Raw genomic sequence first — 16740 nt, forward strand, 5'->3', positions numbered from 1 at the left:
TGTGCGCCTTAAAATAAATCCCTTGGTTTTGACCTTTTAAAATTTGTGTTATGTTATTTTATTGGGTCAGTTTGTTGGTAATTGTTGACCTCATAGGGCCGTCTTTGACTGGAGCAGTCAAGGATTTTTTTTTTCTAAACAAACTTGCTGTGTTGCTTCAAACACCTCTAATAATTTATGTTAACACACTAAAAAAAGACATCCAAAAAAGAGGGAAAAAGTTGAGTTGTCTGGCACGAGTTTGACATGGCTTTAAAAGGACATATCTTGCAGGTCATTTTGTTTGTATTACCCCATTACATTCAGATTCTGTCTACTTGACATTATTTCCAAAATGTTTTTAAAAGAAAGCTGTCTGATGCTAAAAGGCTTGGGAGAGGCAGAGACTTTGGCAGCAAATGTTAATAGATGTATTCACGCGAATTGATGTGGTGTTGCCATACAATTGAAAATCAACGCTTTTAAGAGATGAATATGACCCTAGCACAAAAGGCTTAAAACATATTTAATGTTTATATTTGTAAGCTGAAGATGAAGGGGAAAAGACCTTGAGTTTACATGCTGTCTCTTCAGAGAAGCTGACACACAGATTGTCTGAGGGCTAAAGCATGCAGAGTATCACACCGCCCAACAAAATGTATTTTCCAAATCCGATCTTAGCTATTCATGCTCCCTTAAAAATAAAGTCAGCACCTGTTGCACATAGATATTGAGAACTGGGAGTAATAATATAAATGGATAAAATAATGATCTACACATTTGACTGCATTGGGAGAGCTGTGTTCATCAAGTTAACTCATAATGCTTTTACTGAAAAGTACGGATTTGTTTCCAATTGGTTTCTTATTGACTTAGCACTATCGTTTGATGGATTTTATTGGCATAACTGGTACCAGAGAATGGAATTACACCCTCATATTTGGGTGAACCACCCTTATCCAAGAACCACCCAGACACTGCATTAAAAACATGACTTTCCCTATGGTACCTCTGGAAACAGGACTTTCATAAAACCCTCTAGAGGATCTGTCTTCTTCTTCTGATGTGTTCGACCTCATGCCCTCATGCCCTCACGTTCTCATCGTCTTTATTTGATCTGGAAAAACACGAGGAATGCAGTTAACCATTGTGGAAAGAAATAATTGAGCAGTTGGAACTGGATAAAGGTGCAGGAACAGGTTGTGAAGTGATCTACAATCTAAATGCTGTAAATTTCAGCCTAACCACTACTAAGGTTCAACACAGCCATCTTTAATCATTTAAATTTGAGCTTTTGATATTAAAAGGTACAGACTTTAGGTAAAGTATACCTTTATGAACTTCATATCAGAAATCAGTAACAGCTTTCTTGGGGCATCTTTGATTTAAATGAGATGCATTGGGAAGCCAAATAGCTAAGAGGGAAGCCAAAGCAACAAAGAGTTTCTAGGGAAGGACTGTTTCTGATCACAGACTGTTTGTGTATCTGAAAGCCTGAGCTCCTTAATAGCTTCACAGTGTTTATGTAGCACAGAGACATTCTTTACAGTCCTCTACTACAACACAGAAACACTCACAAAACACCCAGTACTCACTGTATAATTTGTTCTATGGAAGGATGTGAATGAACATAACAAAAAGAAAACAAGATGATGATGATGGGGGGTGAACAAAGACTGCATTGTTAACTGAACACAAAATTACACTCACACTCTCAATTTAATGTATATTCATTCTCATCTCATACCTTGTAACCAGTCGACTCCTTCCTGTAAACCTTCTCCTTTCAGGGCGTCTGTGGCGCTGAAACATATTAGCACAGATTATTTAAAAGGGATAACACTTTACAATAAGGGTACATTAATTAACATTAGTTAAGGCATTATTAAGCCTTAACTAATGGTTACTAACAGTTAACTAATATGTCTAGTAATCATTTATTAAGGGTGTTCATGTTAACTACGGTATTAATTAATACAATAGCGTCCTTAATAAGGATTAAATAATGTATTAATTAATACCGTAGTTAACATGAACACCCTTAATAAATGATTACTAGATAGATAGATTTTTTATTGGAAAAAGCTACTGACTATATCTTGAAATAGTTTGATATTGACGAAAAATATCGGACTGTTTTTATTGTCTGATTATCTATAGTATGTTTAATGTAAAATTCACTTTTGTTTAAGCTTGGGTTTGGGCTAGTTTCCATTGGTCATTGGAGCTTGTTGAAAGTGAGCAGTTTGTGTACGGTTAATTGAAATGTACCATGTATTAAACATACAGTTGCATTCAAGATGTGACGGTTTCTGGCTGTTGATTTCAATCGTTTGCACAATCCAGTATTTCCAAGATGTTTTTTTTTTACACCCTGATGTCTTCATCTTCAGGATCATTTATTCAACAAATCATTAACAAAAGAAGTCACACAAAGTTCTCCTGTTTATAATCCTCGTGTGAACATTTCCCACTGATTTGTGGTGTCCTGATTCAGGAGATTTTCTCTCTTTTACTTTGCTCTCTCTCTCTCCCCTAGTTAACTGTTAGTAACCATTAGTTAAGGCTTAATAATGCCTTAACTAATGTTAATGAATGTACCCTTATATTAAAGTGTTATTCCAACTTTATGAGTGAGCTTTGTCACATCCTGCCATATATACATGCGCAGCTTATATAATTTGAATATTATGAAAAAGTTCATTTCTTTTGTTATTTAATTCAAAAAGTGAAACTTTCATATTTTCTAGATTCATTAGACATAAAGTGAAATGTTTCAGGCCTTGTTTTGTTTTAATCTTGATGAGTACAGCTCATGAAAATAAAAAGGATCTCAAATTGTTAAAATATTACACAAGACCAAGAAAAAGAAAAATTATAATACTGAATTGTCGAGTTTTCTGAAAGCATGTCCATTTAGGCACTTAATATTTAGTGGGGTCCTTTTGCACTAATAACTGCATCAGTGAAGCTTGGCATGAAGGCAATCAGTGTGTGACACTGCTGAGGCGTTATGGAAGCTCAGGTTGCTGTGATATCGTCCTTCAGCTGGTCTATATTGTTTGGTCTAGTGTCTCTCTCTTCTTCTTCTTGACAATACGCCATAGATTCTTTATGGGGTTCAGGTCAGGTGACTTGGCTGGCCAATCAAGCATCGTGATACCATGGTCAGAAAACCAGTTACTGGTAGTTTTGGGATTGTGGGCAGGTGACAAAACTTCAAAAGTTAATCAGCATCTCCATAAAGCTTGTCAGCGGACAGATGTATGAAGTGCTCTAAAATCTCCTGGTAGACCGCTACGTTGACTCTGAACTGGATAAAACACAGTGGGCCAACACCAGCAGATAACATGGCACCCCAAATCACTGACTGTGGAAACTTAACCCTGTACTTCTGAACCTTGATAGCAGCCTTTAGCTCCTTTGTATTGGTCTCTCATTTTCCTCTTGACAATACTCCATAGCTTCTCTACGTGGTTCAGGCCATGACCCTGATGAAACACGCCGGTCTAATAAAGTTAACAAAGTTGGTCTTCATACTACAAGTGTTGCTGGAGTGTTTTGACCTTGTCAGAATACTATGCACGCAGTTACAGAATAAGATCAACAAGAGTTAAGACTTACAATGTCCACAAATTGTCAGCCAATACCCTCACATTATACATTTAACTTCCTCATACTGTAGCTACTTAAAGCAAACAAGTGCAGTGTTCGTTCATACCAGATGTGCCAGGGTTTGTCTTTGATGTTGTCCAAACAGAGCAGCTGTGAGACTTTGACTGAAGACAAAGCATCCCTGACATCCATCTTGTTGGCAAAGAACAGGATGGGAATCCTCCTGTGTTTAATATCTATAGAGAGAGGGAGATGGATGAGTTCAGTAATTGAGTTTGATAAATCAGTAATACCAATCGTATCCACTGATGAGAGGCAATCGTCAGAGCATAGACATATCTGAAAAATAAAAATGAAATTAGTCTATTGCAAAAAATAAATAATTCAGTCAGAAAGAGATACAGCAGCAAAACAGAAATTCAAACTTAAATCAAGACTCATGTTTAATGTATTTGTACATACCAGGATGGTTTAGTAATGTGTCCAGTTCTTCTTTGGCCACCACCATCCTCAGTTTGTCAGCACTGTCAATGACAAATATGATTGCCTGGCCTTCCCTGAGAAACACAAAAAGATTGCAGAAATGATCATGTATATTGTGGCAAATATGACGTGTGTTTTAATGGAAATGGTGCACTCACTTGTAGTAGTGTTCCCAAAGGTTTCTGTATCTGCCTTGACCAGACATGTCAAACACTGTGAAGGAAAGACTACAAGAAAAGTAAAGTCTTTAATGCTCTCATTCAGAGTATACTGAGTAGGAGAAAAACACAGCATAGTTTATCAAACCTGCTTTAAAATTAACACTCATACTCTTAAAAAATGTTTCACAAGTGTTAGAAAATGCCCATAAACTTGTTGTTTTATAATGAACAACTACCTGGAAGTCTTGAACTTCTCTATGCTGAAGCCAATAGTTGGAACAATGTCTTGTGCCTGGGCCTGTAAAACAAATACAATATGTTGAAAATGATAAAGAAATGAAAAAGTTGAGTCATTAATATTGTGACTACCTTTGAGAATAAATAAAAATGTCTAACATTGGTTATGACTAAGCTATGACTAAATAACGCTATCTGACTTCGATCAGTCACAGCAACTCTGTAGAGAGACTTAAATAGACTTACATTAGAGGGCTTGAGTTGGTTGATAATCGTAGTTTTTCCACTGTTGTCCAGACCAAGACACAGCACATTCACCCCTTTCTTCAACCCCAGCCATCCTGCCAACTTGTCAAAAAGCCCCATTTGATTGCCAACAACCATCAGCAGCCAGTCTGATCTACAAGAAAACAGACATGCATGGTTAGATGACAGCATCTTCTCGAGGCTTTCTCAGTTGTTGGACAGGTCATAAACTCTACCAAGCATGGGTTTTGCACTTCCTCTGGGTTCAAAATCAGTCTGATATGACTTCTACATGAGATCAAAACAGAACATGCACAAAACACGGCTCCATCTCTAACATTAACTTCTTCTAACTAAGCTTTTTAAAATCTATTCTCATGAGACAAACTAAGTCTTTCTTTCACACAACTGATGATTTAGCTACTAATGGTTACTCGCTGCAGTGAACTGACTTCCCTTCTCTCGTGAAAAGGCACCAGACTTGGCTGAGGCTCCACTAGTTTTCTTGTAATTCACATTAGCTGACCTTCATCATCATAATCAGAATCATCATCTACCCATCCGTACTTTTCACCTTACACCCCAAGTACAACATGTCAGAGAGGACGTTTGTGTTTATTATCTTAACAAGGCTCGTCGCAGCTCTGCACAAATGGCATTATGTCGACTTTTATTTGCTAAATGTAGCTCAAGCTAACATGCTTAGTGGGCTCTTAGTGGGTTCTCGAGTAATTAACACTCGCTTACAGCTATATAGTTAATCTCTTGTTGTTAGCCTGCTAACCTTTAGCTGCTAATTACGTCAGGTTGCTAAGTTTATACGCACTCTCTCTCTCGTATTCACTTCCTTTTGCATTTATATTTCAAAACAGCGATAGATATGGGAATACAAGTCAAAAGCCAACTTGCTTAGCTTGACGTTTTAACGCGATATTTGAAGCTACCACGCTAGCTTCCGACGTTACAGCTAGTTATCGTCCTCTTGTATTAACACAGACAGTTTCGGTAGAGGTGGGCCTTACCTGTAAATAGCCGTGGGATCTTTCTTACCCTCAACTCTTCGATAAGCTAGCTCAAAAAAAAAAAACCAGAGTCAAACCAATGTTTCATTCATTTCTCCTCCACTCTCTCATGCTCACTAGCCAACACTACAGAGGAGCAGCTTGTTATTTACACGGTGTTGCTGGGAGACCAGTGTTTCGGCTCAAGACTGACACCTGCAGGCCATACAAGGACACTGCAGCCTTGGAAAGGCAATGTGGCTGTAATGTTTCATTCACCATAAACGTGTTATAGTTGACGTACAGCACAGTTGAGTCTCACATCAATTATTGTAGTGTGCAGTATTATAAATGTATAACTTATCTGCCCATGAAAAATGCAAACCTTTTTTGTAAAACAAACCTCTAATGACAATAAAAGTCAATTGTAATGTGTTAAATTGAAATGAAAAACCTGCTTTGGAAAAAAAAGACCTGTTGGCATACAATGTGAGACCTGTGTGTAAGCTGTATTTTGTCATTGTCTTTTAGCTTTTTTCATCTGCAACCTTCCTTAAGCACCTGATTGACAAACTCACCTGGCAATTCTTCATGTCCAGAAAACGTGTTAGTCTCTTGAGTGACAATTAAGTGCGCATTGTTCTTGTGCATGTGTGTGTGTTTGAGAGAGAACATGTGCAACCATGGAAACCTTGTTATCCCATCTCTCCCCCCTATCCCTTTCCAAGCCCGGCGCAGTCTAGGCCTGTGAAGGCTGTTTCGTTATGAGCCGGGGATCCGGCCGAAGATTTCTGCCTTTTAATAAGGCAGTTTTTTCTTACCACTGTAACTTTTGCTGCTTTGCTAAAGTGCTCATGATGGATAGGCCGGGTCTTTGTAATATAGCAATAAGTAAGGTCTTTTACCTGCTTTTTGTAACATAACAATGAGTATGGTCTTTTTACCTGCTCTTTTGTAATGTTAACAGACAAAGAGTAAGGTATTTTACCTGCTTTTTGTAAAGTGTCTCGAGATAACACTTGTCATGAGTTGACGCTATACAAATAAAAATAGATTGATTGATTGATTGTTTGCTTGTGTGTTAATGTGCATGTGCAATGTGGAATTAACAGTTCGCTTTGAAGAGAGAGCGATGATGTCTTTCGGGCGGTGGTTTAAAGTCTGAGTGAAAACAAAGTATTAAAATAGGGTTGTTTATTAAGGAACAAACATACTGAATAAAACATACAACTTTCACAAGACTTTTTGTACAAGACATACTGCATTATCATGAGGATAGAATGTACATTTCTATAAAATCTTTAGACATTCAGCGGTCTTCAGTCCAAAAAACATGATTGTATATACCATTCTGTCAATCTTTATTACTGGAACATTGTTTTCTTAATACCATACCGTCTATATCATATCCACATCTTCTCTGGCCTTGAGGTAACAGACTTGAGACCATTCAAAGTCAAAAACTGTTGGATTGTCACTTGGAAAGAGAAGAGGTATCGGTGAACACTTGAACAGACACTAGAGAAAAGAAGTCCTAAATTCAAGTGAATGCTAGTATTTGCTGAGATAATAAAGAGACCGCATTCGGCCAACGCTGACAGAGGTTGGTTGTTGTGGAGGCTGTATTGATGATAATGATCCATAAGATGATTGAGATGAGTGCATATGAGCCAGACCACATGTGGCCTCGCGGGCTGACCACTCTCACACAAGCAGCCTGTGGGTTTCCTGCTACACCTAACAGTCTGGTGTTTGTGCAATTAGTTGAATGTTGATGCCAAGAAACTCTGGTTTGTTTCCTGGTCATTGTGTGCACACAGTCTGTCTTTGTGCCGTGCTCTCACACTTGAAAGCCACTCTGTTGAATGTGGTGAAGCTGCAGGCGGAGCGACTGTATGCTGCTTATGATTCTCCTCTGGTGACCGATCAAACAGATCCCGATACGCCGGATGTCGCTGACAGGAAAAAAAAAAAGATAAATATTTCAAATGAAAAATAGTGCATCATCATATCTAAAAAAAAGACTGCTACAGTACATGATAAACACAAACTGTGCTCATGTTTCTTGACAAAGCTTTATAGAGGTATCAATTTGAATACAATTTGGCCATTTTTTCTCATCCTTTGATGCTACTTTGTGTCCTTTTATTTTGCTGTTTGAAGCTGTAGCTGCACTCAGTTTAATTTGGCTTCACTCACTCTATGCTCATGGTTGAAATGGAATCCAGGGTTGTGTATCCTGCTGCAAGGAAGTTGTTCTTATACTGGCTCATTTTGATGGAGTCAAGCCAGTCGCCGATAGAGATGAAGAGAGGATAGTCTGGCAAGTCCTCTGGGGAGTCGGGGAAACTGTGAAAACAGAAAATTAGGGATAAGGTTGGCATATTGCTGAGCTGAATAGAAAATATTTGAAAAAAACTGCAAAGAAAAATGATTTAATTTTTCTAGTTTGGTATGAAAATGAGGATGCAGACACCTGCAGAGCTAATTAATTAAAGTCAGAATTATCATCTCCTGGTATAGTACAGAGCATTGAAATGTAAGTGTTCCTCCTGTCTAAAACTTAATGTCCTTTTGTGCTTCTATAAAGCACTTTGAATTTACTTGTGTCTGTGTCTGCTGTGTAGATAAACCTGCCTTGCCTCATCACACACTACAGACACTGAAAGCAATAGCTGCCAGTTGAGTAGGAAATAAAAATCGTTAGGTTGTGCCTCCTCTTTTGTGTTGCAGGTACATGTAATTGGAAGGTGACTTGTTACTTCATCTTCCTTTTCCATCCAACACATGCACAATAGACTTTTCACACACCCACTCAATTAAACTTCTGATTCTACTGACACCCAAACCTCATCCCTTTTTCAATTTAATTCATTTTTTTAAAATAAATAAATCAGCATAATTAAATTAAAAAAATAGTTATTTTGAAATCTCTCCATTTATTTGGCATGGCCTTTGAGCCGGTCATGGCAAATAGGGGGCTCGTCCGGGATCTGAACCCAGGTCCTGTAGTGTTGTAAAGTTTTCAGTCAACCAGAAAAACAACCAGTTGGATCCTTTTCCAGTGATACTTTACCTCTGCATATCATTGACCAGAGTGAGCAGGTTGCTGGGATTGATGATGAGTTTATCCAGGAAAGAGAGCACGTTGTTGAAGTGTGGACGCTGGCCAGACTCTTTCTGCCAGCAGTGCAACATCAGCTGGTGCAGGGTGACAGGGCAGCCCATGGGTGCAGGAAGACGGTAGCCTTCTTCAATGGATAAAATCACCTGAGATGGACATCAGCAGGTTAAAAACAAATAACAACAACATTTAATGTGTCTATGCTGAGCATGCTTTAGTGTTAAAGAGTTTAATGTGATCAGGGGCTTACATCTTGATTGGACATCTCCCAGTAGGGCCTCTCCCCATATGACATCACTTCCCACATGACAATACCATAGCTCCAAACATCACTAGATGAAGAGAATTTGCCGTAAGCGATGGCCTCTGGTGCTGTCCAGCGTATCGGTATCTTTCCTCCCTGACACAAAACAGTAACATAGAAGAGGATTAGCGATATTCAACATTTCTAACTTCAATAACTCTGTGATCCTGCAGTGACAGTCAGATCTAAACTCACAGTAGCAGTGTAGGCTGCTTCACTGTCGTCTTCAAGGATCCTGGACATGCCAAAATCAGACACCTTACAAACCAGGTTCTCGTCTACCAAGATGTTGCGAGCAGCTAAGTCTCTGTGAATGTATCCCATCTCTGAGAGGTAGGTCATGCCCACCGCGATGCCGCGCAGCATGCCGACCAGCTGAAGGACTGTGAACTGACCATCACGTGTCTGCATGTCGAAGAGGGAAGACATATAGGATAAATGAGGGAAAAGAATCACAGAAGAATACAGGTGTAGTAGTGGGAACATGCACATGTCTTACCCGGAGGAAAGAATCCAGCGCTCCATTCTCCATGTACTCAACCACTATCATGACCGGTCTGCCTGAGGAAATGATTAAGTGCATGTTTTAAATGAAAAAAAAAAAAAAGAGTCTATAAACAAACACATAAAGACAAAGACATATTTAGAGCTTACTTTTTGTGACCACTCCCTCCAGCCTGATGATGTTGGGGTTGTTAAACTGTCCCATGATTGAAGCCTCACGCAAGAAGTCTCTCCTCTGCTGGTCCATGTAGCCACCTTTAAGTGTCTTTATTGCCACAGCGATATCCATCCTTCCTGGTATACGCAACCGACCACTACACACTTCTCCAAATTCACCTGTGTAAAAAAAAACAACAAAAAAAACCCCAAAAGGGTGTTTGTTATCTTTTATATATTTTTAGCGACTTATCCCAAGTAGTTTATATCTACTGTATCATAATGCTCCCTGTTCTTGAGGAAGTGCTAATTTAAAAAGAATATAAGGTGTGTCTGACATTTGTTAAATCCAATCAAACAACAGATAACTATGGGCACAGTGGTGTTACGTGGCTTGCTGCCTTGCCCGTGCAACACAAACAGTCTCCACAAGGTGGAGTCGACGATACAGGTAGTAGATATCTGAGAGGCACCTTCATAATTCCTCGACGGTGTAAATAGCAGACACAAGCTGTTCAATTTAATGAACCATCAAACACAATTATTCACTGGTGTCAGCACTGACTTTGTCCCTTTGAGGCACAATACAATAAATTACTTTTAAATCAGCTTGCTAAGAGAGGCTATAAAGGTTTAAAATCTGCACTTTATGAGGTTTAACATTTCTCATAAAATAAAAAATGTTACTCAACATAAAATGTGCTCACTTCACCGTAACAAGTGCTAGACATCCGTCACTAGGACACTTCAATATCCCTGTGTAATCCCTGCTATTAATACAGAGAATAATACCTAGATTGATATAAGTGCTTTGAAAATATCGTCTGCCTGCTCGTCATGCATTGTAAAAACTTCTGCTTACTCGGCTTGCACACAAGTAACACCAATGTTTCTCCTTTTGTAAAAACAGGAAAAACAGCAAACAGCAGAAGTTAATACATGTCTATACATTCAGTGTCCACATGCATGTTCCTATTTTACCTGCACCAATCACCCTCTCAATGCAAATGTATGAGGGCTCTATCTCTTTGGCAAATTCCTCCACAGCCTGAGTGGGGTCTTCATAAGTGTCTGGATCCACATACGTCTTTATCCCAGAGAACGGGACTGAAAGAGAAGAAAAACAACAACAGTTAGTATACAGTATGATCTTACAATATTTGGAGCATGAAACTTTGAAATGCCCACACAGTTGCACTGCAGCAATACAGTATGTAAGGACATGATAGAAGTAACAGGGTGAATACAGATAAAGACACAGATATTTATAGAGATGTCCAGTGACACTGTAAGACTTCAAAGACGCTTTTTGTGGCTCTGTTGGCTACACTAACAGTATAATATCAATGAAAATATGGAGTTTTTTTTAGAGTTCTAAGATGGAAAAATGAATATTAATATAAAAAAATTTGAATATTACATGCATAATATCATATCAGAGTTTGCATTCCTTTTACTAGAGATGGCATTAAAACACAAGAGAACCAGTGCAACACAAGTTGTAGCTTTGAACAACAGTCTCCTTCATCTGAGTCCTTGAAATGCTCCTCTAAAACTCAACTTATTTTGAATCAAATAAGCTTTTATCTCTTAACTTTTCAACATGCATAACAGGCAAAGTCATTGTCTTTAACATCTTTTTTTTTTCTGTGTGTTTTGTGAACCACATTGTTGTCATTTTCTTAATCGTAAATACAAGTGCAGAATTAAACTTTCATTTTAACATTTTCCTTGCATAAAGTGTTATGTTATCTTTGGACTACAGCCCTGCAGTAAACTCTGTTATATCGGAGCATATAGTGTTCCAGTTTTTTTTTTAAGATAGTGCTGGAGGGGTTGATTCTTGCCTTAACAGCATGAGGCCATAATTAATGCACTGTGCTTCCATTACACTGTAAAGATTTTCTGGGTTTTTTTTTTTCAAGGGATGTAGAAAAAAAAAGGATAAAAAAAATAAAAAAAATGGCCCAGAGCAGCATGCAAAAAGACATAGCAGGCAGACAGTATTCAGCTGGCTGAGGCTATAGGGACGTTTCAGCAGTGAGCGCTGTGCACGATGACTGGCACAAATGATAAGTTGAAGAAACCCCCGGTACACCTCGAGCAGATGAGCTGGGGACTTAATGTACTTTATAGCTGTGTCAGCTCATGTTGCAGAGGGTTGAAGGCTTCGTCTGAGAAAAGATTCCAGTTTGGAGTCTTACACTCTACCTCTGTCTCCAGGGTGTCTACGCTCGGCGCTGTAATAGAACAAACCTTTTCTACCTGTTTGTTGAGCCTGCTGGCATCCCCTGCTTGCACGTTGCCTCCACAGCAAATAATAAACAAGAAAAGACTGCAGGCGTGGATTAAACTTCAAATAAACTTTATAATATGTAAGGAAAGGCTTACAAATGCACAACTTTATCAGCAAGGCTTTAATCAGCATTTGTCGTGTGCTGTAGGTCACAATTCTGATGTGCAAAATTAAAATAAAGTGTTAGACCAAACAATTCTGCGGCAAAACTCTATCCAACTTTCTTAACACTTGAGGAAAAAGCCACAGAAGACAGCATAAAGACAGCCACTGAAACAATAGTAGGACACACACGAAGTATGTGTGTGTGTGAAGGTACTGCCTGCATGTTATTTTTTTTTCTTCTACCTGTAGCCCTTCACGTTCCCTTCTGGATCATTCTCAAATGCCCAAATCACGCAAACAGACAACAGGATGGTGAGATTAGTCTCAGGAGGCTCACCTGTGCGCCTGCAGGCCTCAGATCAAATCCCACTAGAGCTCTCACTGATATGTTTTAGGAAATTACAGGACACCCTTTTGTTCCCTAAGAAAGATACCCTGCCTGTGTAGTGGGGGTCAATAACTGTGATTTTTTTTTTTTATCTGTAATTGCAGCACCATACCTGGGACACTTCTGTGATCCTTAAAATAGTACAGCCGATACCTTTGTTTGTCACAATCGCTTTTTCTGCCTTTTGGCTAAGATCAAGTGTAGTATCTGTTGTTATCAGTTTGTCACAATATATCCAAGGCCGTATAAAACAGGGAAAGAGTTGGAAGGCTGGAAGAGACTCACCGAGATTTAGCACAGAAATAGCCAATCGGTGTAATTCTGACAAATGGCCTACCTCTTAACTGCTCACCTGCAGCTCGAGGTAAGACAAATCATAACGGTTATGTTTTTTAATTATAACTTCAACATGAGATGAATGAAACTATACCTCACACTAAACCATGTTTTGGAGACTGTCATTGGTCCAATAAAAAATGAAAATGTGAAACGTTACCTGCTGACTGCCTATTTTGCTTTTGATATTAATATGTAGCATAATGAAAACCAAATCATGTTAAATACTTTGATTTTCTGTCTGAAGGAACTCTACATGCCTTTTTAGCTTTGGTCAGAATTTTGTTAACATTAGTTAAAAATTTGTTGATTTTAATTTTTTTCCCCTAAATACAAACCTTATCCTGCTCCTTCTAGTCGACTATGAAAAACCTCCAATCCAATCCATCCACCATGTAAGTGTATGTAGCTAACAAAAAAATCGAATTTTTTGCAGGAAGAAGTAATGACACAAATCCTTTTCAACATAAAAGGGACAAGTGTAGCATATTAGCACCCACTATAAACACTATGATTCATGCATTAGATTGCTGTTTTCAGTTTGTCTATGTACATTGTATCAGTCCCTATCAAATAAACCATAACACAAAACCTCCATACTTGCAACCCACAGGCAAACGGTGACTATTTCATTACTTATGTCCATACCAGATCCGTTGCACTCCATGATTATTGCATGAATACCAGAGTAAAAAAAATCCTGCAATTGATAAGTAGCTAAATAAACACAATTAAAAACCATTTCATTCTGTACCGTGTCCGCTGTGGAAGCGAGTCCTCCTCTTCTCCTCTGACTTCATCCTGGCTTTAATATATCCCTGACACCTGCACAGGTGAAGCAGTTTGTTAAAGTGTACGAATCACCTTCATCACACACCCATTCACCTCAGTCTTTTCTCTTGTGGTATTGGTGCTGAAGAAATATTGATTTAGTTGACATTATCAGTGGGAAAAGAAAGTGTGACGTCCAACAGATTTACTGCCCCCATGACAAAAGGTTGAAGAGTGCACATTTATTCCGACAGCAAAAACTGCCTAAAAAGAAGCTTTTCCCTGTAATGCCTCCTCATCAATCTTTTGCTCTGTAAAGAGTCCTCTGGTGGAAAGAAGACAGCCATTTCCCTTCTTCTATTACCAATTCTTCAGAGCAATTTTTGTTCTTGCCTTTATGCACTTCTTTTTATTTTCTCCCATCTCCCCACATGTATCCTATTCAGACTCCCACAAATTCAAGGCTTTCAAGGCTCAGTCTCCAAAGAGGGAGAGACAGGACAAAAGTAGCAATCAAAGACTTGTAGTTAACAGAAAGAACATTTGCATCCTCCTTGGGAAAAAAAAAACCATTCAGAGAAAGGTTGCCCTTTGAAAATGTCATTACAGGATTAAAATGTGCCACTTTGCCACTTTTAACTTTTGAAGCATTTAGTCATGTAAAAAATACACAAGTCAGTTTAAAACCATAATTGTTGCCTCCTTGTCTAGTCAAGTTACAGTTTACATTTATCAGTGTTCACAAAGAAAAACAGTCTAACCATGGATAGGACTGTGAGGTATGTGAGGGGTAGAAAGATAATCACTCATTAGAGAGGTGATCTGAACAGTTTAACAGAATAATAATACTCACCCAGGTTTGAATTCCCTCTAGGTGTTGCTGAACTTGTAAATATAATTAACTTGATAAGATGTCAAACATTTTAGCCTTGGGTCCAAGTGGGCATTTGTGACCCTCAAGGAGGCAAATTACAAACTGTCCATGCAAGTTTGTTCACATCTTTTGGAAGACAGTAAATGTAGCAGCTTTAGGTATAACTGCTCCAAGTTTTCATCTTCATTTAGTACCTTAGCTTCCAGAAAAAAAAAACAAGATGGCAAAGTGGAGACTTCAGATCAGATCAGTAGTCCACAAATCAGCAGGTATGTAAGACACTCCTCCCATTCCTTAGTCCAGTTGTTTTCAGATGTTAGCAAATTGTGTGATTAAAGACAATTACTTCAGCTTGAATCACAATTTTCCAAAAATCCCAAAAAAAGTATCTCGCAATTGGGCCATTATTCATAGTTTATTAATAAGTGCCACCGAGTGTAAAAGCCTGTGAACTAGAGGCAGACTGAAGACAACAGTCTGAGCCAACCTGTGGAAGTTAATGGAATGGAGCAAACTGCTGGTACATGCATTACATGCTGAGTAATTAGGCAGAAAATTGCTCCAGCCATTTGGAAAATAAGAGTGTCTGCTTGGTGGCAAAAGAGAGTCCATTAACAGACTTCTGGTTGTAGCATGACTCTGGAGATTATGAGAGGAGAAGCACAGAAGTGTGTGCGTGTGTGTGTGTGTGTGTGTGTGTGTGTGCGTGTGTGTGTGTGTGTGTGTGTGTGTGCGTGCGCGTGTGTGTGTGTGAAACAGGGAGTGTCTTACCGTCCAGTGATGAGGAGGAACAGGGTGAGGATGACCAACAGGGAGAAGCCTCCTACAGATGCTGTGACGACCACCAGAACTTGACCCTGATCAGCGATATCTGGATCTGAGGAAATGGAAAACAAAACAAACACAAAACAGAGAGAAGACAGGTCAGTAGCTGTTCATATCAGCATCTTTCTCACATGCAGCTATAAAAACTATGCAACTGAACTTAAATAGTATAACTAGCTCACTTCAAAAAGCTTCTGTTCCAATTTAAGGGCCTAAAGCAGACCGTGCTTTAAATTAATCATAAAACAGGTAGAGATACCTGTGTTGTTATTATGAACACTGACAAAAATAGCTACTTAGACAGCTGCTCATACATCCACTTAAAATTATATCTTCTTTTCCTTATTCACAGTTTTTTTTAGAATTCATGAATATTTATTTTATGCATCTGCTACACACCAGTTGTAGTTAATTTTTACTCCACTACACCGATGTTCCTCAGCAAAAAAGACAACATAATACCGTAAAACTTCAAATAAAAGCTCATCAAAATTTTAAGCTCAGTCTCTTTTACTAGCCTAGTGTTGCTGCATGTTTTGACAAATAAAGGCAGGTCTCAGTTAGAGGCCTTTATGCATTTAGTGTTGAAATAGTTTGCAGATCAAACATAAGGAGAAAAAACCAGCGCAACACAAAAAATAAGAACGAGACTACAACATCTGTCCAAGAAAGATAGAATAATGCTGATCTGTAATTTATTTGATTTATCAATATCATAATTTTGTACAAAGTCTCATATTATTTCTGGTGTGTATTTACAATTTCATCTTTTCTGTGCACAAGTTTAGTTTGAAAGTAATTAAAAGCTTGTCTTGAATGGACGCCTGTGCCAAATAAAGGCAGGGTCATTTCAAAGACTCAAGTAAATAAAAGCCTGGGCTATAATTAAAGTTTTACAGTATACATAAAAAAGACTTAACGTTTAGCAAAATAATTGAGCTTCTTGATTGTGAACCTTTTCAGCAATGTTGTCTGTCAAACATCTCTATATGAAGTGTCTACTGATTTCTTTAGAAATCTGAGGATAGAGAGTTAGTATAAAATGAACTTACCGGTAATTGGAAAATGAATGAAGGGAGCGCTTTGAAAGTTTGCATTGTATGGGTTTAATAAGATCAGAGAATATATAGTCCATATATAGAAGCACAATCCAAGTATGGTATACATATGTATGTATATGTATTCATTGATTTGAGGGGGAATGAGAGTGTGAAGGTGGACATCTGCATATTCACCACTACAGTGCGTATCCTGTAGGAGTCTGAGATTCCCAGCATATTTCAGGATTAGAACCAACAGAGCGTTATGTGTGCTTCAGGAACTTACACAGCTTAT

The 16740-nt window shown here is 38.4% G+C and overlaps 2 protein-coding genes and 1 pseudogene across 2 annotated transcripts in view; 1 reads left to right on the plus strand and 2 right to left on the minus strand.

The window, feature by feature from the left end:
• Positions 1-488: 488 nt before the first annotated feature.
• Positions 489-5914, minus strand: arl6 (ADP-ribosylation factor-like 6). The gene is made up of 8 exons (XM_061036246.1): positions 5744-5914; positions 4722-4875; positions 4475-4536; positions 4236-4304; positions 4057-4151; positions 3701-3830; positions 1727-1782; positions 489-1096 (listed from the first exon to the last, which is right to left on the minus strand). The coding sequence occupies exons 2-8, from the start codon at positions 4857-4859 to the stop codon at positions 1071-1073; spliced, it is 576 nt and encodes a 191-aa protein (XP_060892229.1). The 5' UTR covers positions 4860-4875; positions 5744-5914; the 3' UTR covers positions 489-1070.
• Positions 5915-6901: 987 nt separating this feature from the next.
• The window catches only part of LOC132973056 (ephrin type-A receptor 6-like), a 50404-nt gene continuing 40565 nt past the window's right edge, over positions 6902-16740 (minus strand). The window contains exons 11-20 of the mRNA XM_061036266.1: positions 15352-15457; positions 13690-13760; positions 10792-10917; positions 9805-9990; positions 9650-9711; positions 9346-9555; positions 9097-9246; positions 8799-8992; positions 7922-8071; positions 6902-7677 (exon numbers count right to left, since the gene is read on the minus strand). Of these exons, the coding sequence (XP_060892249.1) occupies positions 7563-7677; positions 7922-8071; positions 8799-8992; positions 9097-9246; positions 9346-9555; positions 9650-9711; positions 9805-9990; positions 10792-10917; positions 13690-13760; positions 15352-15457 (1370 nt within the window). The 3' untranslated portion in view covers positions 6902-7562. The remainder of the gene's footprint in view (positions 7678-7921; positions 8072-8798; positions 8993-9096; positions 9247-9345; positions 9556-9649; positions 9712-9804; positions 9991-10791; positions 10918-13689; positions 13761-15351; positions 15458-16740) is intronic.
• Positions 12767-12910, plus strand: LOC132980386 (U2 spliceosomal RNA; annotated as a pseudogene).

This window comes from Labrus mixtus, chromosome 1 (assembly GCF_963584025.1).
Source record: "Labrus mixtus chromosome 1, fLabMix1.1, whole genome shotgun sequence".
NCBI classification, from domain to species: Eukaryota; Metazoa; Chordata; class Actinopteri; order Labriformes; family Labridae; genus Labrus; species Labrus mixtus.